Source organism: Microcaecilia unicolor, chromosome 5 (genome assembly GCF_901765095.1).
Source record: "Microcaecilia unicolor chromosome 5, aMicUni1.1, whole genome shotgun sequence".
Taxonomy (NCBI): domain Eukaryota; kingdom Metazoa; phylum Chordata; class Amphibia; order Gymnophiona; family Siphonopidae; genus Microcaecilia; species Microcaecilia unicolor.
Window position 1 is genome coordinate 208,964,641 of NC_044035.1, and position 26,513 is coordinate 208,991,153.

The 26,513-nt window shown below is 45.7% G+C and overlaps 1 protein-coding gene across 3 annotated transcripts in view; it reads right to left on the reverse strand.

Moving 5' to 3' along the window:
• RSPRY1 (ring finger and SPRY domain containing 1) overlaps positions 1-26,513 on the reverse strand; it is a 663,702-nt gene that overhangs the window by 441,956 nt on the left and 195,233 nt on the right. For all 3 annotated transcript variants that reach the window (XM_030203731.1, XM_030203729.1, XM_030203730.1), the window contains one exon: positions 1,447-1,573. In XM_030203731.1, coding sequence (XP_030059591.1) covers positions 1,447-1,573 — 127 coding nt within the window. The remainder of the gene's footprint in view (positions 1-1,446; positions 1,574-26,513) is intronic.

Here is a 26,513-nt window from a genome sequence, read left to right on the forward strand (position 1 = left end):
AGTGGTGACGTCTAAGTAATCTCTTGAACACTGGATAAGGACTGGGATAAATGAGCTTACGGATGGTAATATATAGGTGTTGAGGTTAACCTGGCCCATGCTATATATATTTTATATCCTGCAACTAAGAGATGACTAGAGATCAGCGGACACAAAGCAGTTTTCATTAATGTATAAAAACTCCTGAGTGAACAGCGAAAATGACACCAAAGACTGGGAAGAGGGGTGGAATTGGTTTGGGGTGGGGGAAGGAAGGGGAGGAGAAAATGAAAAAATGTATAATTGTAAATCTATATAACAGCTTGAATTCATTGATGACACTTTGTATTTATGTTTCTCTTCGAGAATTGTATTTGCTACTTTATGTTATCGGTTATCAATAAAAAGATTTAAACATAATCCCAGCGCACAAATTCACTGAGTAGATTTCAAAACATTTGTAACTTTGCTGCATAGTCCAAACTGAATCATTAAAAAAAAGGTTTTGGACTATTTATATCTATCTGCCTCTTATTTGGGGGGCTTCCTGCTCACCATACTTCATTGGCCCATTTTTAAAAATATTTTAAAATATTGTTTCATTTCAATATTCTTAATTCACTGATCTTTTAAAGAGTGTCAGGAAGACCAACTGCCAACATAGCATAGTAACATAGTAAATGAAGGCAGACAAAGACCTGTATGGTCCATCCAGTCTGCCCAACAAGATAAATGCCCAACATGAATTACGTTTTGCTCATCTGTGTCAAGGAACTTGGTCTGATCAATGTAGAGGATATTTCTTGTTTTGCTTGACATCTATGCCACATTCAATAATGTGGACCATTTCATTCTGATATAATAATGGTCAAGACCGGTCTTTTGGGAAACACACTGAGAAAATTATAGACGTCATGCAGAGAAGACTAGCTTCCCTGATGCAGACAAGTGAAACATGATTCATGTCAGCAGCTGGTCTTGCTGTCTTTCACTAAAAGATAAGTGTTTAGAATATTGAAATAAAACAATGTTTAAAATATATTTTTTTAATGGGCCAATGAAGTATAGTGAGCAGCAAGCCCCCTAAATAGGAGGCAGATACAAGTAGTGGCCACATCTGATGGTCCAGAGATTTTTTTTTTTAATAAATTGATTCCGTTTGGATTATGCAATGGACAAATTTATGAACGTTTTGAAGTTAAGAACATAACAATAGCCATACCGAGTCAGACGAATGGTCTACCTAGACCAGTATCCTGTTTCCAACAGTGGCTAATCTAGGTCACAAGTACCTGGGAGAAACCCAAACAGTAGCAACATTCTATGCTATCAATCCCGGTGAATTTGTGCACTGGGATTATAGTATATGATTTTGTAACAATTCCACCACAATTTGAATGACATTGGACTGATTCAAAGGACTACTGTCAGTAAAAACTGTAGTCACTTCATTCTAGTCAAACTTACCTGCTAGTTTCTCAGCCAAGCAGCCCAGCACAGCAGTTGTGTTACGGTGCATGGAGGGATTACATGCATCCTGACATACAACTTCTCCACTTAAGTTTAATATCGCACTTAACTTCTGCAGCGCATCCTAGAAATAGACAACATGCAGTAATGTTTTTGCAGCAAGAAAACATAAAACATTTTAATAATTTACAGAAGAGTTTATTCAAACCATTTCTCACCTGGGTTTATACTGTTGCCATGAATGGAACAGTTTCTAGGAATCAAGAGACTAAAACATGTCAAACAGTCAAATTATCTCCCCTAAAGATGGAGAAAAGATTACAACAAAAAAGTAAAACTAGACTGGCAGCATGTCACTCATACAGAATCAAAAGACTCTGATCTCAATTCTGTGGCAGGAGGGATTACAGTTTCAATTAACTGTCCATCAGAGCCAGGGATGCTTTAGGCTGTGGAGGCCCCTGCTGACCAACAACTAATGTTAAGTGTAGAGAAGAAAGAAATTCCTGTCCTCTGGCCAGTGAGTGTCCCCTGAATGAAAGCTGGAGTGGGTGACAGCTGTAGAAACACAACAACCAGAATTATTGTTAAGTAACATGGTACCCCTCCACTCTGGGGTACTTACCATATCTGTACTGTCCCCTGCGACTACTCTTCCAATAAGGTTGCCTGGGCTATTCCTAATCTAAGGGAGTGAAATGTATGCAATCAAGGGTGAGAGATGGGGTTCACATTGCTTGTCTCCATCCTTTGAAGACATTCCTGCTTGCATCCAGGGAGGGCATCCATAATGACATCCCAGATTACCTCATTCCCTCTCAGTTCCATTAACATTACAAACTTAAATGGATGGCTACCATACGTGCAGCTTTTGCAGCTACCCATACTTTAACTATTTTTATACGTTATGGTTTAACAGTATTGATGACAACTGGTATTTTTCTATAAATATGACAGAGAGAGATCATAGCTCAAATACATTCTAGCAGCATTAAATGGAATTTCTTCTGGACCAAAAACTCAGCTTGTTCAAATGCCATGTAATAAAGTCACTATATATGGCCCCGCCGAGTCTTTCCAGCATAATATTTAACAAAAGTTTAATCATCATTGTTATGATTCTGCAGGTTTGGCAGGGGAAGGGGGTGGACTTCATCCCTGATTGGCTGTCAGGGTTTGTACTGACATCAGTGGGTAGTACTTAAGCTTGCATGTTGCTGCATCCCCTGCTTTGGCGTTACATTTCCTTGTGACTAGAAAGCTGTGCAGTTCTCTTTCAGAATGTGCTCTGGCTTTGATCTGTGTTTATGTTCAGGGATTCTTGTTCCCTTGTCGCTGTTTGTGTTAGCTAGTTACAGCCTGTGTGTGAATCTGTAATCAGTTCACTGCCTCCAGCTGGGCTCTCCCTCGCTGCTTGCAGTTCTCAGTGGGAAGCCAGCTGTGTGTTTGTTCAGCAGGGCTGAGCTGAGAGGGTTCTCTCTGCTTGTTTATTTTAGGATCTCTCTCCCTTGTGTTCCTATCTGTTGGCTCAGTAAGTTTAACCCCTTGTGTTCTATGGCTCTGCCTCTGTCTTCGGGGTGTTCTGTCTTTCCCCTGGCATTTGCCTGGGCCTAGGTTCCCTTTTGTTTGCTGCTCCTGTCCTCTGGTTGTGGGGGTGTTGTGTTCATTTTCCCCTTGGCCCCTGGGGGAGGGGTCCTTTGGGGTTGTTGTCTCCACATCCGCCCGCGGTTGCAGGGGCTTCCTGTATTAGTCCCCTGTCCTGCGCTGGTCCCCTGGGAGGTGTGGCCCTGCTCTTGTTCCTTCATTATTTTCCTTTGCCGTTTGGCTGGTGCTCAGCGCACGGCTGGCACCTTGGGGTTCCGGGGGGGACTCCTGGGTTCTTTCTCCCTTCCCTGGGTGTGTCTGGGTTCCAGTTCGGCCGTGAGGCCCGCACCAGTGGCTCTGAGTGTCTGAGTTCCAGTTCGTGGCCGCGAGGCTCGCCTGTATGGCCCGTTTACCTTTCTTCCTCAGGTGCTGTGGGGAGGGGGTAGGCTAGGGGTATTGGGTAGCTGGGGCGTGCAGTGGTGGGTCGGTCTCCCCTTGGCCTGGGACGGCAGTCTGCAGCCTCAGCCAGGGCTCAAGGGCTCACGACCAACCCATCGGATTACAATCATCTTTTGCAATGGTTTATTACATCATTGCATATACAAACGGGATGGGACGCACAAACCCACACAATGAACAGGTTTCTCGGGCAAAGGGCCAAGAAGGGGTACTTTGATCCCAGTGAAAAAGAGAAGCTAAATGTTATACAGTGCAATCTGCTTAAGTGCAAGGGTCTGGGACCAAAGAAATACATGCAGTTAACCGGAGCATGCACTTAACCGTTGTGACCCAAAGAAGCTTGACATCTGATAAACATATGTATAGTACTGTTTATTATACGTACAGTATACAGTCTCCGTTAACTGACGTTAAGCTTACTTGAAGTAATCAGTCATAGTCCTCTGTACACTCTTGTGTCTGTGAGTTCCATAGACTACATCTGCCAGACGGTAAAAACTGTCATAGCACTGATATCCAGTGGCCTCCAGATAGGCCCGCACGGTGTTGAGACTCTCCATCACTCTTGCAAAAGTGACGGGAGGTTGTTGAATTTCGTTAGCATGGGCCTCACTGCTCATTTCATCATCTGTTTCATCATCAGCCGTTGCCTGCGTGTAGGCGCATATCACGACATCGGTGCTGTCGTCAGCTGTTTGTAGATCGTAATCAACAGCTACGTAGTGATGAAACTCCTCTTCAGTAACACTGGCTGGGATGTCAATAGCCTGTTCATCTGACACGTTTGCAACAGCTGCATCTGTTTCGTCCCTCTCCACATCCTTAACAAAGCTTGCCCGCTTGTAGCAGTTCTCAATGGTTGCCTGTGTAACATATTTCCAGGCTTCTTTCTGCATATGTAGGGAATCCAACAGTGACAGATTACGAGCCAGTTGAACAGCACATTTATCCTTGCCAGCCTGGTCATCCATAATGCTCATCAGACGACGTAGCACAAGAGCCTGATAATGTTGTTTAAAATTGGCTGTTATGCCCTGATTCATAGGTTTGATCAGAGAGGTAAGTGTTTGGTGGCAGGAAGACCATCTTGATGTTAGACAGCCTGACATCATCACTGTGTGCAGCACAATTATCACAAAGCAACAAAATCTGATGCTTTTGTGCCCGCATTCTAGTGTCTAACTTCTTTAGCCACTGCTTCCAAATTTCCCCAGTCATCCATGAATTTGCATTAGCCTCGTATGACACAGGAAGTCGCTTAACATTTTTGAAGCAACAGGGCTGTTTGCTCTTTGCAATGACGAGTGGTTTCAACTTCTCACTCCCATCCATATTGCAGCAAAGGAGGATCGTCAGTTGGTCCTTCGACGTTTTACTTCCTGTAGTTTTGGCTTGTTTGAATGCAAGTGTTCCGTCAGGAATCGCTTGCTAGTAGAAACCGTTTTCGTCAGCATTGAAAATGTCACGAGGTGCAAACTCGTTCAAGATGGTAGGAAGAACTGAAACAACCCAATTCTGAGCACCAAAGTCATCAGCGTCTTGTTTTTCACCATGCTGTTTCTTAAATTTTGTGTTATTCCTCTCCTTCCATGTTTCCAACCATCCAACAGTGGACAAGACTTTGAACTAGCTGATTAGCTTTCTCCATAAGCAGTGGACCACTGACAGGAAATGATCTGCTCCTGACTTGAGAAAACCACCAAAGAGCATCTTCTACCTCTTCAGCTTTTCCCACCCGTTTTCGTTTCCTGTGTGGATTTGAATTGTTTTGCCAGTCTTCCAGAAGCTGATCTTTCTACTTCAAGATAAGTGACATTTGACTGGGATTGACACCATATTCTTTAGCAATAGATGCTTGACTTTGTTTTCTAATTTTTTAAGAACATCTATTCGTTCAGCCAGTGTTAAAGTCTTACAGTTGCGTGACGACGACGACTCCAGTGTACACTCTACATTCTTTCACTTATTCTGCCTGTGGCAGTTAACCAACGAGATTTCAAATTTATCGCCCCTTTGTCACACGACAATCGGTTTCCATATTCCGCGTGTACGCTTATGCGGAGTCTTTCCTGCAGAGGAGTGTATAAATATAGTACAAGCCTGAGGCCTACTACCCAGCCTGGGACCTGCTGGAAGAGCTTTGCCCAGCCTAAGGGATTCTGGGTAAAACAGGCCAAGGGAAGAATTCATTTTAAAAGTACATTTTCTAAGCTGACTTTAGGTTGATAGTTTCTGACTTCATAACAGGTGCATGAAAAAAGGAGAAGTGAAAGAACATTGTGACTAGAAGAAGACTGGCCATCTGCCGGAAAAAGGGGAGGGTTTGTTCCAAGGATAAAGTTATCAAAATCTGTGGTTAAGCGTCATCCGGCCACCTGGGCCATTTACATAGGAATAGTTTTTTAGAACTTCAATAGAACTTAATGGAAGGAAAAAGTATAAATATGGTTGGCATTTGGTATGTAACAGAAGACTTAGAGACTAGAGCCTGTCCTGTGTCATCTCTGTGAAAGACCTTTACTACTACTACTACTTAACATTTCTAAAGCGCTACAAGGGTTACGCAGCGCTGTACAGTTTTACAAATAAGGATAGTCCCTGCTCAAAGGAGCTTACAATCTAAAGGATGAAATGTCAAATTGAGGCAGTCTAGATTTCCTGAATAGAGGTATGGTGGTTAGGTGCCGAAGGCGACATTGAAGAGGTGGGCTTTGAGCAAGGATTTGAAGATGGGTAGGGAGGGGGCTTGGCGTATGGGCTCAGGGAGTTTATTCCAAGCATAGAGTGAGGCAGAAAGGGAGGAGCCTGGAGTTGGCGGTGGTAGAGAAGGGTACTGAAAGGAGTTATTTGTCTTGAGAGCGGAGGATACGGGTAGGAACGTAAGGGGAGATGAGGGTAGAGAGGTAAGGAGGGGCTGCAGATCGAGTGCATTTGTGGGTTAGAAGGAGAAGCTTGAACTGTATGCGGTACCTGATCGGAAGCCAGTGAAGTGATTTGAGGCGAGGGGTGATATGAGTATACCAGTCCAGGCGGAAGATAAGACGCGCAGCAGAGTTCTGAACGGATTGAAATACACCCACTATGCGCCTAATTTAGTCAGCAGGATTTACGCCAAGTAAAACGTGGCCTAAATGGATGTGACCAAATTTGGTTGGCTGAAGAAGCGCTTGGTGTATTCTATATAACGTGAAAATTTAAGCCTATTCTGTAAAATGTAGGCATACCTTATGGAATATGCCTAGACATAATTTTTTTACGTCACGGACTTTTCAGGTGCCATACATTGAATCTGGCATAGAATCTGGCCCAATATGTTTTTTTTTTCCTTTCCTTAAGAATACATTGTTCTATGTAACCTGACTTGGGTGAGTAATAAACCTGTCTCTAATCTTCCTTATTCCTTACTTATGGGGAATTTGTTGATCTGATATGGACAGTAAAGAAATCAAACACAATAAAATGTCAAACCTTTTGGGTCTGATTGGGAAAATGTACATCCCTAGACAGACCCCTGGCAGAGTTGTCTGGTCCATGATTGATTCATGGTTATTGAGTTTAGATCATAAGGTAGTGGGTCCAATGATTGGAGTCAGATGGGGTTGTTAACAGCCTTCCCACATAAGCCTAAATTTAGGGGACCCAGAAACCCCCTAATATTTTCAGGAGCGGTCTTAAACCATGCATATAAGCGAATCTTGCACTTATCAGTGGTGTATTAAACCGGTTTGGCCCCATAGAAATTGATGGCGTGAAAAACGGGACCAAAGTACGGCATGCAGTTAAACAGAGCATGCGCTTATCCGAAGTGCACTTATTAAATGGAGTGCACTGCATTTTAAAGCATAAAGACACAGAATGGTCTTTGGCCTGAATTGTGCTCTCAAGCTCTGTGGCAGCCCATCCTCTCCTTCTATAAAACTTCCCTGTGACCTAGGAAATCTCTGCATGGGCAGGGGACACTCTGGTTCACAAGCCCTGTGTTGATAGATGCCGTAAGGCCACAGACCAGTCAAGAAGGGAGAAAAACAGGGAGGATGGAAAAGAGCCCAAGAAAGGAGTCTGAAGGGGGAGGTGTGCTAGAGAGACAACTCAGGAAAAGAACATAGGTGGGGAAGGAGGGAAAGGACCCAAGAAGAAACTCGATACTAAAAAGTTCATCTAGGCTTTCAGAAATCTAGGTAACCCACTGCCTGAACCTCAAAGGGGGGAGAGGGAGGGGAAGGTAGGAGAGAAGGCCAAACAATATTTGCCCCCGAGCCCCAGAACACTCACTGATTCTACTGGCTCTCTCCAAACCTGTGTTGCCAGATGGTGAAAAGTTTTCTAGTCCAAAAGTAGCCAAATATTAATAAGGTCAATATAAATATTAATATTGTAATCATCAGCAACATAACCATAATCATCATCAGCATAATCAGCACCATCATCAGCAGGATAATCAAGCAGCATCATAAATCAAACATCCACCCAGCAGCAACAGCAAGGCAAGCGTCTTTTTTTTTTTTTTTTACAGGCTAAGACTGCTGTATATCCTCTTTTCCCTTCCTCTCTCCATGTATGTACCCCTTAGACATCTTTTTGCCACCCAGCAGCCAGCACCAAACATCCTTCCCACCCCCAACGAGCACCAGACACCTAAACAAGGACATCCCATCAAGTTATGCATCACCATTTTGAAAGCAAATGCCATTCAGCTCCAGCTCTTCTACTGCTGCTTTCCCTTAGCTATCATTATTCCCAGGATGCATTTATATTCAATCTCGCTTTTATAAACAGTAGTAATAAACAATATTAAATGCAGTTTTATAATATTCCACAAAACAAAAGGAGCAAGTTCCCACAAACTATCTTTCTCTTTTGATCTAGGCACAGGGGAAAAAAAGGATTTGACATGCTCCCAGGTTTCTACCTAAATCATGTTTAATGTGGGATATGTTCTAAATAAGTAAATAAATGAATAGAAACTCTGAATGTTAAGCAGTGAGCACCTGATTCTAATAACAAGATGTCTGTTTCAGTGGCCCTTTACCACGAGAAAAAAAATCTCTTTACAAATACAACGAATGCTAGGGTGTCCCTATAACCAGGTCCTCCAAATGACACACTGTTTACAATTTGTAACAAATTACTACTCTACTTATGAAAAGTTATTCTGTTATTATACATCCTTTGTGTGCATGCTATGCTGCACAAGATGGCATATTTGAAAATATAAGTGAGATTAAATAAAAATGCTACCAATAATAAAGAATGACAATGCGGATGCAGCAACAACACATACCTCAGTACTTCCTGATGATCTAGTGGGGCAGGAAAGATCTCCACTCTTTGCTGCCCATGGTGCTATGCTGCTCACTCCTGCTTTTTCTTTAAAATGGCTGCTAAGACTTAAAGCGGCAGCCTCACGAGACTTCTGCGGAACTCTTGAAAGGCCACCGATTGAAGTCTCTCTGCTGCAGTCCAGACCACCGCAGCAGTGATTTTAAAGAAAAGGCGGGAGCGAGAAGCAGATCAGCGGCAAAGAGTGGGGATCTTTCCAGTCCCACTAGACCACCAGGAAGTATGTTCGGGGAGGGCACCCAGGGGGCTGGAAGGGAGGGGACTGGGGAGACGTTACTCGAGGATTCAGTCACCAAAGCTACTGCGGGATCTCCCATCCCCACGATGTTGCATCGTCAGGCCCCTCGCCCTCTGCTCCGGCTTCCTCCACCTCTTCCCGACCTGACTCACTCAATCTTGCTGCCAGTGAGCTACTGCACACTATCTTCTGCCTCCTCCTCTCTGGTGGCGGGCCGAAGGTCCCCCTCCTGATGATCTGCTCTGACTCACAGAGATCAGGAGGGGACCCGCAAACACTATCTGTGATTGTATCACACAGTGTGCGGTGCAGTGCACTGCACCTGCAGCCCGCCCCACAAGTCTTTAAAGAGGGCTGGGATTCCACTTCCCGTGGCCTCCTATTGGACCAATAGGACGGCAACCAGGCAGAGCGGGGAAAACCACCCAACCTGCAGTCACAGTGATGAAAAACCGCTCAATTACCTGCGACCTTTAAAAAAAAATCCTGTGATGGGTCGCAGGAAACCACCAAATTCCGTGGTTTTACTGCAGAACTAGCAACTTTACTCCAAACTAGAGAGTTGCACGGGGACAGAAATCTTACCCATCCCCGCCCGTCCCTGCTAGAATCTCACCCATCCCCACTGGAATATTACCCATCCCCACCCATCCCCGCAAACGTTTAACCCATCCCAACCCGTCCTCACCCATCCCAGCAAGAATTTAACCCATCCCCGCAAGAATTTAATTGTACATAAAAGAAAATTCCAGTCAGCTCCCTCAGTCTGTCTCTGGATTTGAGCCACATCACTGTAGGCAAGGAAGGAATGGAAGCTGAAACTTAGAACACTCTGGTGTGCACATGTAAGATTTGTCTCTGATTTCTGGCACTGTGTGCTGAGAGGTCACCACATGCACGCGCCAGTAGGTCAGGTGACATCCGATGCTCTTGCCTGTGTCAGAGCTGAGGTCTGCTTATCAGCCCGGGAGCAAAGAGGATTAATTGTAACATAGTAAGTGACAGCAAATAAAGACCTGAACAGTCCATCCAGTCTGCCCAATAGTCACACTCATTATCAATTCATGATTAAATCAACGAGTGTGATATTATATACTTTCTTTCGTGTTTCTGGAACATAAACCATAGAAGTCTATCTGGCCCTATACTTATGTTCCAACTGCTGGAGTTCTCGTTGAAGCCCACTCCAGTCTATTTGGCTTCTCATTTGTGGGATACAGACCGTAAAAATCTGACCAGCACTGTCCTTATGTTCCAGCCACTGAAGTTGTTGCTTAAGCTCTTTCTATCCCATCCTAAACCAGACTGCCATATATTAGACACAGACCATACAAGTCTGCCCGTTATCGGCCCTAGTTAATCACAGCCAGAGTCGTCATCTAAGCATCACTTGATCATCATCCACACACATGCAGCCATTTAAGGTTAGGGTTTTATTACTTCCATTTTCTAATTAGAGATCCTCTGTGTTCATCCCAAGCCTTTTTGATTCCATCATCATTTGGTGTCTCTACCACCTCCTTAACGGAAGACTTTCCACATTTGTGCTGTTAAAACAAAGAGGAAGAGGAGGAGGAGGAGACAGCACTCAAGGTACTCGGTAGATGAGAGGCTGATGCAGTGCAGCTTACACTTCCACGGGAACCCCAGGACCTGCTTCCGTCCCCGCGGGAACCCCGCAGGACCTGCTTCCGTCCCCACAGGAACCCCGCAGGACCTGCTTCCGTCCCTGCGGGAATCCCGCGGGTTCCGCGGGATTTCCCGTGAACCCCGTTCCCGTGCAGCTCTCTATTCCAAACACTCTGTGCAAAGCTCAGCTTCTCCCCCAGCCCTTACAACTCAGTCCCTCCTTCTGTGACTAGAAGCTTTCCCACTGGCTGGATCCTACTACAGCCTATGCACTGGAATGGGGGAGAATGGAGAGCTGTAGTGGGCTAAACTCTGAAAGATATCCACATATTTAGTCTCCATCTGGCTGTGAGATAGGTAATTTACAAATTGTTAGAATCCTGAAAAAAAAAAACAACAACAGGCAGTGGGCAAGCCTAACCTCCTGAATCCTGAGCACATTTGACAGGACCCCCCTAAACATTTGGGCCCAAGAATGTGCCTAGTTTTGTCTATGCCTTAATCCTGGACTAAAGACAGCAGCATCTTATGTATAGCAATGCTTGCAACTTTATGCTGCTTTTGTTTCTATAATACAGGATACTTTCCTTATGCAAAGGAGATACTTATGATGGATAGGGCCACTGGTTTTCCACAGTTCCATGGCTAGAGCCACAACTCTGTCCCGTGCCACAGAATTCACCAATTCCCGGGGAAATCCCTGTAGAACTGCAGGAAACCCAGACATACTCCCTCGCACATACAGAACCTATTTGAACCAATTGGCACCAAACAAGATCTGAGATGTAAACCGTTTTCAGTATCAACATGCTCAGCATAGAAGTCGCTTGCTTGATGTGCCAAGATGCATTTATATTCCCAGTTTTGGTTTTTGGCCTTTACTCATGGTTGTTTTATTTCAGCCTTTACTCATGGTTGTTTTATTTCAACAAGGATCTGTAAATAGCATCATAGGATGTTCTAGAGGGCTTCACTTATGTTAGCACAACTTAAACAATATATTTTTTAAAGTATCTTTATTAATCAAGGTAGGTACAGCACATCACAACCAACCAGCAAGGAAAATACATGTCCGTATACAAACCGTACTGTGTAAAGTACAATAAAATATAACATTGAAGTGCAATTATGATGTTATCTCCTTCGATCAGTAAAGCCTGACATTTTTTTGTTTTAAACTGTCTAAAATATATATTGCTTGACCTCTATTAAATATAGGTCAACCATTAGATAATTGATTTCTTGAGAAAGAAACAAAAGCAGCATAAAGTTGCAAGCACTGATGTCAATCCATCTGGTATAACTGCTAAAAGGTTATCACCATTTTCTTCCCCATATCTTTATCATGTGTTATATGTGCACGAAACATAGCCCAAATCAATAGTGAAAGACTTTCAAATGCAGCAGCTGGCTGTATAATTTATATTAATGCAACCACAATTTTGTTCCTTGCACATCCATCAAGCTCTTGGATGTACGCAATCATACCTGGAGGCAGTTTTAGGTTCTTGAAATCATTTTGCATATAAGAATGATGACCCGCTTGTAGCTTTGCTCCATCAGCCAGGCAAGACATGGGCAAGTACCTCATGAGAGACTCCTGAGAAAATTACAGTCATGGGATAGGAGGCAACATCCTTCAATGAATTAAGACTTGGTTATTGAACAGTAAACAGAGGGCAGGGCTAAATGGCCATTTTTCTCAAAAAGATATAGCGGAATTAGAAAAGGTTCAAAGAAGAGTGACAAATGATAGAGGGGATGGAACTGTTCCCATATGGGGAAAGGCTAAAGAGGTTAGGGCTCTTCAGTTTGGAAAGAGACGACTGATGGAGGGGGGATATGATTGAGGTCTACAAATCCTGACTGGTGTGGAGTGGGTGAAGGTGAATTGATTTTCACTCATTCAAAAAGTACAAAAATGAAATTGAATAGAAATACTTTTAAAACAAAAAGGAGGAAATATTTTTTCACTCTAAAAATAGTTAAGCTTTGGAACTCGTTGCCGAGAGGATGTGGTAATGGTGGTAGAGTACCTGGATTTAAAAAAGGTTCTTATTGAGATGAACATGGGGGGAAGCCACTGCTTGCCCTGGGATTGGTAGAATGGAATGGTATTACTAACCTGGTTTCTGTCAGGTACTTGTGACCTGGATTGGCCACTGCTGGAAGCAGGATACTGGGCTAGACTGACCACTGGTCTGACCTACTATGGCTATTCTTATATTCTTATTTCCTTCTCTAATCAGCGGGAAGGTCTCTGAGGGTATGCCTTAAGACCCCCTTCCTCTGATAATCTAGCTCTTCCTCAGACTCCCATGACTTGTCCGTATCAGACTCAGCAAAATAGTCTTCATGCTACGTCAGAGACAGCACCTGCCTCAGCCGGCTGGAAAGATGTCCAGGCCTTGGGGCCAGGCACTGAAGCGTATGCTCACTTTCGACCCTGTCCTTCTCCTTCAATTGACGTTGAGTGCTGCAGTGCATGAAGCAGTACCGATGCCTCTTGAATCAAGGGGTTCAAGGACCATTCCACTGGTGAAGTGTGGGCCTCAGATTCAGAGATGCTGAGTGCTGTGGCTGGTGTAAGTGCCCTCATTCCCTGAGCAATTTCAAGCTGAGGTAAACCTGCCAGCTCTTCTCTCAGCATGGCCCAAAAGCAGCCATCAAGTACAGGCATCGGTAAGGCTGGTGCCGGTGTTAGCACTGAGACAGCATGTAGAGTCACTGGTGCCGAATTGGAAGCAAGGACCTAGCTGCATGGGGGCTGAGGCGACAGCACCACAGAGGAGGAGCAGACCTCCCAGCACTGATGCTTCTTAGTGCCAATAATGCTAATACGTCAGAGCTCCAGACACTGTGTGTCGAAGGGACTGATGATGATGCTTCATGACTTCACCTGACATCGAGGTCCCTGGTGCCGAAGAGGTTGCTGCTGAATCCACGTGTAGTTGGTGTTGGGTCCAGTGCAGATCAGTCCTGAGGCCTGCTACCAGTGCATGATTTCAAGGGAGGTGAGAGTTCTCTGATGCCGAAGCAGTCCAAGTATCAGATGCAGCACTGGTAGCCATCTGGGTTGGTGCTTCTGATGCCAATGAAGCAGACTTCAAAGAGCCAAAATGTCCCTTTTGATGGGACCGAAGCACTTTCTATGTTCTGCATTCTTCATCAGAGCAGTTAGTTGGATCATGATCAGGGCACAGACACCCTACACACCAATTCTGCATGTCAGAGTGAAATCACCCAATTGCACTAGGTGCATCTCTTCAAGCCACTGAGGGTCTTCTGGCCGTGGAAAATGAATACTGACCAAATCAAGTGACTTAATGTTGAGGCCAAAAAGGAGCTTACCTCTAATTGAGCTAGGGCTCTGGCCTAAGAGGACCTTAGGAACCGGGAAAAACAAAGAAAGTGTTGAAAAACGACTATAAGGAATAGTAAATTCAAAAGCATGAGGGGAAAATGAAAGAAAAAAACTACAGTTACCCACATGAGAAGGCAGAAAAAGTAGCAGAAAAATAGTGCTGAGGACAAACAGACCTCGATGTTCCTGCTTCATGGAATAAATGAGAGTCTCACGCTTCTGAATGCGCAGTGGGACTGTTTCTAAAAGCCTCTTAAAGATACAGTGCACTGAGCAGAGTCATAAGAATATGTGTAACCATAATGGGTCAGACCAATGGTCCATCTAGCCAAACATTGTTTTATTTATTTATTATTGCATTGTATCCCACATTCCCCCACCAATTTGCTGGTTCAAATGTGGCTTACATAGATTTGTTGACCTTGTCATAACAAGATATCAGATACAATTAGTAATTTGTAGCGATCAGGTAGTGAGGAGGGAAGAAGTAAGGGATTGAATAGGATAGTTGTATAAGGTGAGCTTTCGTGATTGAGTGGGTTGGTGAGGCGACTTAGTGAGATTATAGATATTCATTATAGGCCTTGTTGAAGAAGAATGTTTTCAGAGATTTCGAAAGATAGTTGTTTCGTTGATTGCTTTCAAGTCTGCGGGTAATGCATTCCATAACCGCGTGCTCGTGTACGAGAAGGTAGTGGCATATATCAGTTTGTACTTCAGTCCTTTGCAGCTGGGGCAGTGTAGGTTGAGAAATTTGTGAGATGATCTTGTGGCGATTCTGGGAGGTAGGTCCACAAGGTTTAGCATGTAGATTGGGGGGTCTGCATGAATGATTTTATGTACAATCGTGCAGATCTTGAACGCAATGCATTCCTTAATTGGTTTTGCACTTTCATATTTAGTTTTTCCAAATATGAGTCTGGCGGCCGTATTCTCGGCAGTTTGGAGTTTTTTGATTGTCTGTTCTTTGCACCCGGTGTACAGTGCATTGCAGTAGTCCAGATGACTTATTACCATTGACTGTACCAGGGTACGGAAGATGTATCTCGGGAAGAAAGGTTTTACTCTTTGAAGTTTCCACATGGTGTAGAACATCTTTTTGGTCGTGTTTTTCACGTGGTTGTCGAGAGTGAGATTTTGATCAATGGTGACCCAAGAATTTTCAAGTTTTCCAAACAGTGGCTAACCTAGGTCACAAGTACCTGGCAGAAACCCAAATCGTGGCAACACTCCATACTACAAATCCCATACTACATACTCTGTACTACATGCTTCCCATGTCTGTCTCAATAGCAGACTATAGATTTTCCTCCAGAAATTCATCCAAACCTTTTTTAAAGTCAGATATGCTAACCACTGTTATCACCTCCTCTGGCAAAGAGTTCCAGAGCTTAACTATTCGTTGAGTGAAAAAATATTTCCTCCTATTTCTTTTAAAGTATTCCATGTAACTTCCTCGAGTATCCCCTAGTTGTACTTTTGGAACGAGTAAAAAGAATTGATTTACTTCTACTCGTTCTACACCACTCAGGATTTTATAGACCTCAATCATATCTCCCTTCAGCCGTCTCTTTTCCAAACTGAACAGCCCTAACCTCTTTAGCCTTTCCTGATATGAGAGGAGTTCCATCCATAGTAACATAGTAGATGACGGCAGAAAAAGACCTGCACGGTCCATCCAGTCTGCCCAACAAGATAACTCATATGTATACCTTACCTTGATTTGTATCTGTCTTTTTCAGGGCACAGACCGTATAAGTCTGCCCAGCACTAGCCCCGCCTCCCAACCACCAGCCCCGCCTCCCCCCACCGGCTCTGTCATCCAATCTCCGCTAAGCTGCTGAGGATCCATTCCTTCAGAACAGGATTTCTTTATGTTTATCCCACGCATGTTTGAATTCCGTTAACCTTTTTCATCTCCACCACCTCCCGCTGGGAGGGCATTCCAAGCATCCACCACTCTCTCTGTGAAAAAATACTTCCTGACATTTTTCTTGAATCTGCCACCCTTTCAATCTCATTTCATGTCCTCTAGTTCTACCGCCTTCCCATCTCCGGAAAAGGTTCGTTTGCGGATTAATACCTTTCAAATATCTGAACGTCTGTATCATATCACCCCGTTTCTCCCTTCCTCCAGGGTATACATGTTCAGGTCAGCAAGTTTATCCTCATACGTCTTGAAACGCAAATCCCATACCATTTTTGTAGCTTTTCTTTGCACCGCTTCAATTCTTTTTACATCCTTAGCAAGATACGGCCTCCAAAACTGAACACAATACTCCATGTGGGGCCCTTACCAACGACTTATACAGGGGCATTAAAACCTCTTTTCTTCTGCTGGTCACACCTCTCTCTATACAGCCTAGCAACCTTCTAGCTACCTTGTCACACTGTTTCGTCGCCTTCAGATCCTCAGATACTATCACCCCAAGATCCCTCTCCCCGTATGTACATATCAGACTCTCACCACCTAACACATACGTCTCCCGTGGATTTCTACTCCTAAGTGCATCACTTTGCATTTCTTCGTATTGAATTTTAATTGCCAAGCCTTAGACCATTCTTCTAACTTCTCAGATCCTTTTTTCATGTTTTCCATTCCCTCCCAGGTGTCCACTCTGGTTACAGATCTTAGTATCATCCGCAAATAGGCAAACTTTACCTTCTAACCCTTCGGCAATGTCATTCACAAGCATATTGAACAGAATCGGCCCCAGCACCAATCCCTGAGGCACTCCACTACTCACCTTTCCCTCCTCTGAGCAAAATTCCATTAACCACCACCCTCTGGCGTCTGTCCGTCAACCAGCTCCTCATCCAGTCACCACTTCAGGTCCTATCTTCAGCCCATCCAGTTTATTTAAGAGCTCCTGTGGGAACCGTATCAAAAGCTTTGCTGAAATCTAAGTAGATTACATCTATAGCTCGTCCCTGATCCCCTTTATCATTTAGTCGCTCTTCTTTTTGAACCTTTTCTAATTCCGTTATATCTTTTTTCAGATATGGCGACCAGAACTGAACGCAATATTCAAGGTACGGATGCACCATGGAGCGATACAAAGGCATTACAGTATTTTCGATCTTACTATCCACCTTTCCTAATAATCCTAGCATCATGTTTGCTTTTCTGACCACTACCGCACACCGAGCTGAAGATTTCAGCGTATTATCTACGACGACCTCTTAGATCTTTTTCTGAGCGCTGACCCGCAAGGTATACCCTAGCATCAGGTAACTGTGATTCAGATTATTCTTTCCAATGTGCATCACCTTGCATTTGTCCCCATTAAATATCATCTGCCATTGGCGGCCAGTATTCCAATTTCCTAAGGTCTTTAAGCAATATTTTCACAGTCCGCACGTGTTTAACAACCTTGAATAGTTTTGTATCATCTGCAAATTCATCAGGCTCCACAGGGATGAAGTTACCCAAGTGTAAAGATACTATTGTCCTACTGTCCTCATAGAATCAATACACCCTGGTCAAATAACTGCTCAATTGTAGGAAAGCCATTGCTGGGCAGTACCTTATTAGCATCATCTATGAAACTTTCTTACTCTCTAGACTTCTCCATATGCTTCAAACCATAAGTTTAATGTATGTCTTAACTACAGGATAGAACCTCCTCTCCCATCCTGATAAGTTTGGAACTCCAAATCAAAGAAATCAAGCTCCCCCTTCCCAAAGTCTGCTTAAGACCAAACCATTGTTTATATGCTTTTCTATGCATGTCACACACTGCTCTCAAATGAACTACTGTTCAGTATTTCTGAATACCTGGAAAAGCGAACATACTTACCTGTAGCAGGTATTCTCTAAGGACAGCAGGCTGATTATTCTTACACGTGGGTTGATGTCCATGTCGTCCGGGAATCGGCATTTTGCAATAGCAAAACCAAAAAGGTTTTGCAGAGTCTTCTGGCGTGCATGCAGCGCGCAAGTGCAGACTGACTTCCCACCGTGTGAGCGCGTACCTCAGTTAGATTAAAAAGCATAAGAAATAACAAATTACAACTCTAAAGAAGAGGTGGGAGGGCCTGTGGGAATAATCAGCCTGCTGTCCTCAGAGAATACCTGCTACAGATAAGTATCTTCGCTTTCCTTCCGAGGGCAAGCAGGCTACTTATTCTCACACGTAGGGTATCCTAGCATCCAGGCTCACGCAAACAATGAACATTGGTCAATAGGGCCTCAAACGACTAGGACATAACATAGGTTAACCTGAAATTATACACAGCTAGCTGAGAGTGCAGCCTGGAACAGAATAAAATGGGCTTAGGGGGGTAGAGTTGGATTCTAAAACCCAAAACAGATTCTGCAGCTTTGACTGCCCAAACCAACTGTCACGGTCAGGTATCCTACTGAAGGCAGTAGTGAGATGTGAATGTGTGGACTGATGACCACGATGCAGCCTTGCAGATCTCTTCAATGGAGGAGACTAAGTGAGCTACCGACGCAGCCATGGCTTTCTACATTATGAGCTCGTGATATGGCCCTCTAGAGTCAGCCAAGCTTGGGCATAAGTGAAGGAAATGCAATCTGCTAGCAAACTGGAGACTATGCGTTTTCTGATGGCGACTCCCCTCCTGTTGGGATTGAAACAAACAAACAACTGGGCGACTGTCTGAAGGGATTCGTCCACTCACACGTAAAAGGCCAATGCTGTCTTTGCAGTCCAAGGTGTGCAAGCTGCGATCGCCAGGTGGGCTGAGGTTGGGGAAAGAATGTTGGCCAAGACAATTGACTAGTTCAGATGGGAACTTCTACAGCACCTTCAGCAGGAACCTTAGGTTGTGTGCAAACGACTACTCTGTGTGATGAAATTTAGTATAAGGTGCATCCACTACTAAGGCCTGAAGCTCACTGACCCTATGAGCTGAAGTAACAGCCACCAATAAAATGACCTTCCGGTCAAGTACTTCAGATGACAGGAATTCAGTGGCTCAAAGGAGCTTTTCATAGCTGGGTGAGAATGACATTGAGATCCCCTGACATGGTGGAGGTTTGACAGGGGGCTTGATAAAAAAGCGAACTAAAGGCTATCCAGAGGTCGGATTACCTTCTAGACGCTGATGATAAGCACTAATTGCCACTGAGGTGAACCCTTACGGAGTTGGTCTTGAGACCAGACTCTGACAAATGTAGAAGGGTATTCCAAGCAGGGTCTGTGTACGACAAGAGACAGGATGTAGGGCCTTGCTGTCACACTAGACGGCAAACCACCACCATTTGAAAGAGTAACACCCAGTGGTGTGCTGGCGCCGGCTCGACCAGCTCGCAAGAGCCGGTTGTTAAATTTTGCCAGATCTTGCAAGCGGTTGTTCTCCAGGACGAGCCAGCTCCTAGTGACGAGGTAAGCATGGCAGGAGGGCGCCACCACAGGCCATGCTACCTTCCCTCCCATCCATGTCCAGCGAGTCTCTGTCATCCCCATCCTCCCCTCCCATCCATCTTTTTTTATTACCCTCCATTGAAGCGGCCGCGTTATTTAAAGCCCTGCTGCCCGGCTCTAGCCTTCCCTGTTTGCTTCGTGATGAGTGTCGTTCCCTTAGTCCCGCCTTCTGACGTCATTCTGACGTATTTCCAACAAACTCATCATGAATGAAGAAAGCAGGGAAGGCTAGAGACGGGCAGGGCTTTAAATAAAGGGGCCGCTTCGACAAGAGGTAATAAAAAAAGTTGAGTGGGAGGGGAGGATGGGGACGACGGAGAATCGCTGGACATGGATGGGGGCAACGGAGAATCATTGGACATGAATGGGAGCGAGAGGGGAGGGAGAATTGATGGGCATGGATGGGTAGAGGGGGGCAGGGGAGAGAAGAGAATTTGCTGGGCATGGATAGGTAGAGGGGGGCAGGGAGGAGAAGAGAATTGCTGGGCATGGATGGGTAGAGGGGGGGCAGGGGAGAGAAGAGAATTGCTGGGCATGAATGGGTAGAGGGGGGCAGGGGAGAAGAGAATTGCTGGGCATGAATGGACAGAGGGGGGCAGGGGAGAGAAGAGAATTGCTGGGCATGAATGGACAGAGGGGGGCATGGGAGAGAAGAGAATTGCTGGGCATGGATGGGTAGAGGGGGCAGGGGAGAGAAGAGAATTGCTGGGCATGGATGGGTAGAGGGGGCAGGGAAAGAAGAGAATTGCTGGGCATGGAGGGCAGGGGAGAGAAGAGAATTGCTGGGCATGAATGGATAGAAGGGGGAGGGGAGAGAAGAGAATTGCTGGGCATGGATGGGTAGAGGGGGGTAGAGGGGGGCAGGGGAGAGAAGAGAATTGCTGGGTATGGATGGATAGAGGGGGCAGGTGAGAGAGGAGAGTTTCAGGACATGGATGGAGGGGAGAGGAAGAGAAATTCTGGACATGGATGGAGGGAAGGGAGGGAGAAGAAATGCTGGACATGGAGGGATGATAGAGGAAGGAGATTAGATGAGGGAAAAGGAAGTGAGGAGATAAACTGCACATGATGGAGAAAATAGGCAGAAGCTGGATCCACTGTACAGTAAAGTCTGCAGAGGACCAGAAATGAAGAAGAAAGGAGGAAAAGAAAAGAAATAAATGGAAAGGAAGCCCTGGAAACAGAGTCAAGGGAACAGATAGAGAGCAGAAGTATCAGATACTGGGCCAGCATGATCAGAGAAACAAAGTCATGAGACAACAAAGGTAGAAAAAAATAATTTTATTTTCATTATAGTGTTTGGAATATGTCCACTTTGAGAATCAGGTGCTGAACGAAGTTTATATTTATCTACTTATTTATGGCATTTTATCCCATATAAACATGAATTAGATTGGAACCTGGGATCATTTAATTTTTTTTTTCCTGGAGAGAGTAATGCATTGCCCACCCCACCCCCCGGCTATAGCCAGCTCTGCAATTTTTTTTTTTTTTTTTGGGGGGGTGGGGGGGGGGGGGCGCAGAGGTGGATGGGGGGGGGCGCAGTGATGGACAAGGGGGATGCCGAGGTGGACGGGGAGAGACCCTGTTGTTAAAAATTTACCAGCACACCACTGGTAACACCTCTTCATGGAATCTTTCTGGATGCAAGCAAGACTCGGGAGACACCCTCTTGCCCAAGGAGGCGAATTCTAGGGTCTCAACATCCAGGCATTGAGAGAAAGAGACTAGAGGTTGGAAAGTAGAAGCGACCCCATCGTTCTACGTGATGGGAGTTGGAAAACACTCCATCTCTACGGTTCCTCGGAGGACTACTCCAGAAGAAGAGGGAACCAAATCTGACGTGGCCAGAAACGTGCAATTAGGATCATGGTTCCATGGTCTTGCTTGAGTTTCAGCAATGTCTTCCCTACTAGAGGTATGGGAGGATACACAAACAGAAGGCCTGTCCCCCAATGAAGGAAACAGGCATCCAACGCTAGTCTGTGGTGGGCCTGAAGCCTGGAACAGAACTGAGGGACCTTGTGAGTCATTTAAGTGGCAAAAAGATCCACCAAGGGGGTGCCCCATGCTAGGAAGATCTTGCGGGCTAAGCCCATGCAACTCGTGAGGTTGCATTACCCTGCTCGGCTTGTCGACCAGACTGTTTACACCTGCCAGATAAGTAGACTGGAGAAACATGCCCTGATGGCGTGCCCAAATCCACATCTGAACAGCTTCCTGACACAGAGGGTGAGATCCGGTGCCCTCCTGTTTGTTGGTGTAATACATCACAACCTGTCTATTTCAATCAAGATGATTTGGTTAGAAAGTCTTCAGAGCATTCCAGATCGCTCGTAATTCCAGGAGGTTTATCTGAAGACCTGTTTTCCAGAAGGACCAGGCTCCCTGAGTGTGAAGCCCATCTACATGAGTTCCCCACCCTAGGAGGGATACATGTCGTCATCACCTTTTGTGGCTGAGGAATTTGGAATGGCTGTCCCATGGAATTATCCACCACTGAAGAGAATTTCAAAATTCGGTGGAAAGTTGGATAACATCCTCCAGATTCCCTGTAGCTTGATACCACTGAGAAGCTAGGGTCCATTGAGCTAATCTCATATGAAGACATGCCATGAGTGTTACATGTACTGTACAGGCCATGTGACCTAAAAGTCTCAACATCTGCCGAGCTGTGATCTTCTGAGACGCTCGAACTGTGGCAACCAGGAAAAGGAGGTTGTCTGCCTTTGTCTCAGGAAGATAAGCCCGAGCTGTCTTCGTGTCCAGCAGTGCTCCAATGAATTCCAATTTTTGGACAGGAATGAGATGGGACTTGGAGTAATTCATTACGAACCCAGTAGCTCTAGCACCCGAATAGTCATTTGAAAGGACTCCAGAGCACCGTCCTCCGAGGTGCTCTTTACCAGCCAATCATCAAGATAAGGAAACACATGTGCTCCCAGTCTGCGCAGCGACGCTGCAACTACTGCCAGACACTCTGTAAACACTCTGGGCACAGATGGTACTGAAAGTGCTGTGTTCCCAGCCAAAACCGAAGATACTTACTGTGAGCTGGAAGTATCAGGATGTGAGTGTAAGAATCCTTTTAAGTTCAGAGAGCATAGCCAATCGTTCTCCTGAATCATGGGAAGAAGGGTGCCCAGGGAAACCATCCTGAACTTTTCTCGGACTAGGAATTTGTTCAGGGCCCTTAGGTCTAGGATGGGACGCATCCCCCCTGTTTTCTTTTGCACAAGGAAGTACCTGGAATAGAATCCTAGCCCTTCTTCCCCTGGTAGAACGGGAGCGCATGGGCATTTAGAAGGGCAGAGAGTTCCTCTGCAAATAGCTACTTCTGCTGGGAGCTGTAAGAATGAGCAATTTGGAGGTGTTGGATTCCATAATGAGGGTGTATCCTAAACGGACTATTTGAAGAACCCACTGGTCAGAGATTATAAGAGGCCACCTTTGGTGAAAAAATATTAACCTCCCTCCGACCGGCAAGTTGTCCGGCACGAACACTTTTACTGAGGCTATGCTTAAAATGGAGCCAGTCATAAGCTCGTCCCTTGCTTTTGCTGGGGAGCAGCAGGGTCCTTAAGAACATGCTGTTGATGAGAACGAACGAGCTGGGACTGAGCCTGGGTAGACTGCAGAGAATCCGGAGTGTACCTACGCACAGCACAGTAACAGGGAGCACTCCTCCCCCCCCCCCCCCCCAAAAAAAAAAAAAATACCTCCTAGATTGAAGAGGTTGTAGCAGAAAGTGCCCAGCGGGAGAGAGAATCCATAGCATCATTATGCTTCTTTATATGATCAACAAGATACTTTACTTTCTCACCAAAAAGAGTATCCCCCGGCAAAGTACATCCACCATCTGCTGCTAAACCGAATGATCCAGGTCAGAGACACGCAGCCATGAGAGTCTGCACATCACTATACTTTGAGCAGTGATTCTGGATGCTACATCAAGAGAGTCGTAAGCGCCCCTGGCCAGAAATTTACGTCTTCTGCTGCCTGATCACCTGGCAAAAAGGCTCGAGCTACTCCAGAGGGAGGGCATCGACCAAGCTAGACAGCTGCCTCACCGAGTTCTGCAAGCGTATGCTCGTGAAGAGCTGGTAGGACTGAATACGGGCAGCGGGCATAGCGGCCTGATACCTCTTCCTCTCAAAAGAATCCAAGGTCCTAGCTTCTCTGCCTGGGGGCGCCGAGGCATAATCCCTAGTACTGTTATAGCTCCTTTGAGGGCGGAGTCCACCATCATGGAATTGTAGGGTATTGAGACCTCATCAACCCAGGTTCACTGTGGATCCGATACTGGGAATCAGCTTTCTTTGGGATCACGGGGCCAGACAGAGGGAACAATCAGTTCCGCATAAGGACTTCCTTCAGTACCTTATGTAGAGGAGCAGTCACAGTCTCCTTAGCTGGAAAGGGATAGTCCAGGACCTCGAGCATCTCAGCCCTGGGCTCATCCTGCACCTCCATAGGGAATGGAATAGCCATAGGCATTTCCTGGACAAAAGATGTAAAGGAAAGTCTCCTTTCAGGTGGAGGGGAAGGTTCAGAGGGAATCCCATACGACTCATCGAAAGAAAAGTATCTGGGATCTTTCTGACTCCCACGATTGCTCCTCTTCAGTATTGGATAAAACCTCTCTTAGGGAACTCTGAGACTGAGCCTGCCTCGATACCAAGGATCGATGTCCTCGATGGCAATGGCAAGAGGCCAACGCCAACATGGACTGCAGCGAAGCTTCCTCCACCGATGTCGAAGGGGAGTCGACTTGGGTGGCAGCCGACAATGGACGGGGACCTCCCACAGGCGAAGGGCCAGACGCCAAGCTTCCTCCACCGATGTCGAAGGGGAGTCGACCTGGGTGGCAACCGACACCGGATGGGGACCTCCCTAAGGCGAAGGGCCAGACGACGCTGTAGCAGATGGTACGGAAGGCACAGGCATCACTGACACCAAAGCAGACTGGCACAGCAGTCCTTCCAGAAGGTCTGGAAGTAGAGCCCGGATGTGCTCGTCGAGAGCCGCCATTGGAGAAGGCTGCGGGGTCGATGGAACAGCCAGTGGCAGAATCTCCTGAGGTTCAGGTGCAGGTACCGGGCTGCTAAGAGACTGGCGCATCGGCACCTCCTGTATAGAGGGGGAGTGATCCTCTTGGCGCCGATGCTTCCTGGGTGCCGAATTCCTCAACTCCCAGGAGTTCCCGGCACCGTGTGTAGAAGGAGATCGATGGCAGTGCTTCTTCGCCTTCGCTCGATGCCCGTCATCCAGACTTCTCGGTACCGACGAGGACATGGAATCCTCACGTCTCCTCGGAGTCTGCATAGCAGGAGGCCTCGAGGCAGGTGAAGACTCACTTGATGCCTCACTGCTCCCAGCACGACTTGGTCTCCCAGCAGCCATTACCTGACGTCCATGCGGCCCTCGGTACCGAAGTCGATGCCGGCGTCGAAGGACCGGATCAAGCCCCAAAACGTTTCTCTCGTTGGGCTTCTCGAGCTACTTGGGTCCATTTCTTCATACGAACACACAGATTAGAAGCAGCTGGGCTGTGGTCAGGCCCAAGGCACTGGATACAGCAGGAATGGGTGTCAGTACCTGATATGGTCCAGTTGCACCGAGTACAACGTTTGAAGTCGCTAGGTGTCTTCGATGACATGGAAGGAAAACCGGCCTCGGCGTAATCAAAAGACACAATTGTGCCAAAATGAAAGGGGCACAAAAAGGGGAAGAAACCTGACCACGTCGAAAACAAAGAAAACTTAAACGTAGGAGAAAAGACTAAGGGAAACTAAAAGGATTATAACTTTGTTTCTTTTTTTTTTTTTTAAACAAACGAACGATTAGAAGTGAAAAAACTTGCAAAAATGAAGATTCCTTTCCCGGGCCCTCAATGAGCATAGGAGGAACCAGCCACACCACGTTGCCGATTTCCAGGCCAACGCGGACGTCGACCCACGTGTGAGAATAAGCAGCCTGCTTGTCCTCGGAGAATTTTAAATTCCCTTATCATTTGGGCAAAATAGTACATTCCTTGCCAGGCCAGGAGGCCTACATCTGCAGACAAATTTAAGCTTATCATCTTAAATGTTTTTCTCCTGTACTTTGATTGGTGAAGTGTGACAAAGATACAGGAATTTGGAAAGGATCACCATTTTTAGACTTTTTGTCCTCCCAAGCCATAACTTCAGCCTGCTCCATTAATCCAACTAAGGCTGATGCTGGACAGACTTCCACGGTCTGTGTCCTGCAAAAGACAAACATTCGCCAAATCCAGCATGGAGGAACTAATGCCAATGCTGGAGAGACTTCTATAGTCCTGTGTCCTGCAAATGGCAAAATACAGATGAAGTTCCGCAACTCCAGTGATGTAGATCACTTTATTATCACGAGCTACTCAGGGGGGAGGAGAACACATCTTGGTTGGTAAGTTGAATACTATCAGCAATAGTTGGGGATGATATGTAATTATAACCAAGACTCCATCATGTTTGGCTGCCAATATGGTTGGTATGGTGGACACTTGACAACCAGTGTTTATGCAAGGGTGACTGGGGCCCATGCAGAGTGGCAGGCACAGCTCTGGCCACCTTGCTGGGCAGACTGGATTGACCATGCAGGTCTTTATCTGCCGTCAATTACTGTTACCCATCCCTTCTAGCAGTGGCTTACAGTTACATAACTTGGATTGGTCTAATGCTATCTGAATCCCCTCATATTTAATACTAGTCTTGGCCCATGTGAAAGGGAAATTGTTTCTAAGCTGCTCCTCCTGCTTATCGGTGAGTCAGATTTTTACAATCTCAGATTTATTCATCGTCATCTTAAAGTCTGACAGTCTGCAATGCTCCTCCAATTTCCTAATTATCATGGGCAATGTGATGTTCAGCCACTCAAAAGTGATCACAAGAATATAAGAATAGCCATACTGAGTCAAGACCAATGATCCATCTAGCCCAGTATCCTGCTTCCAACAGTGGACAATCCAAGTCACAAGTACCTGGCAGAAAATTACTAGTAACATTCCATGCTACCAATCCTAGAGTAAGCAGTGGCT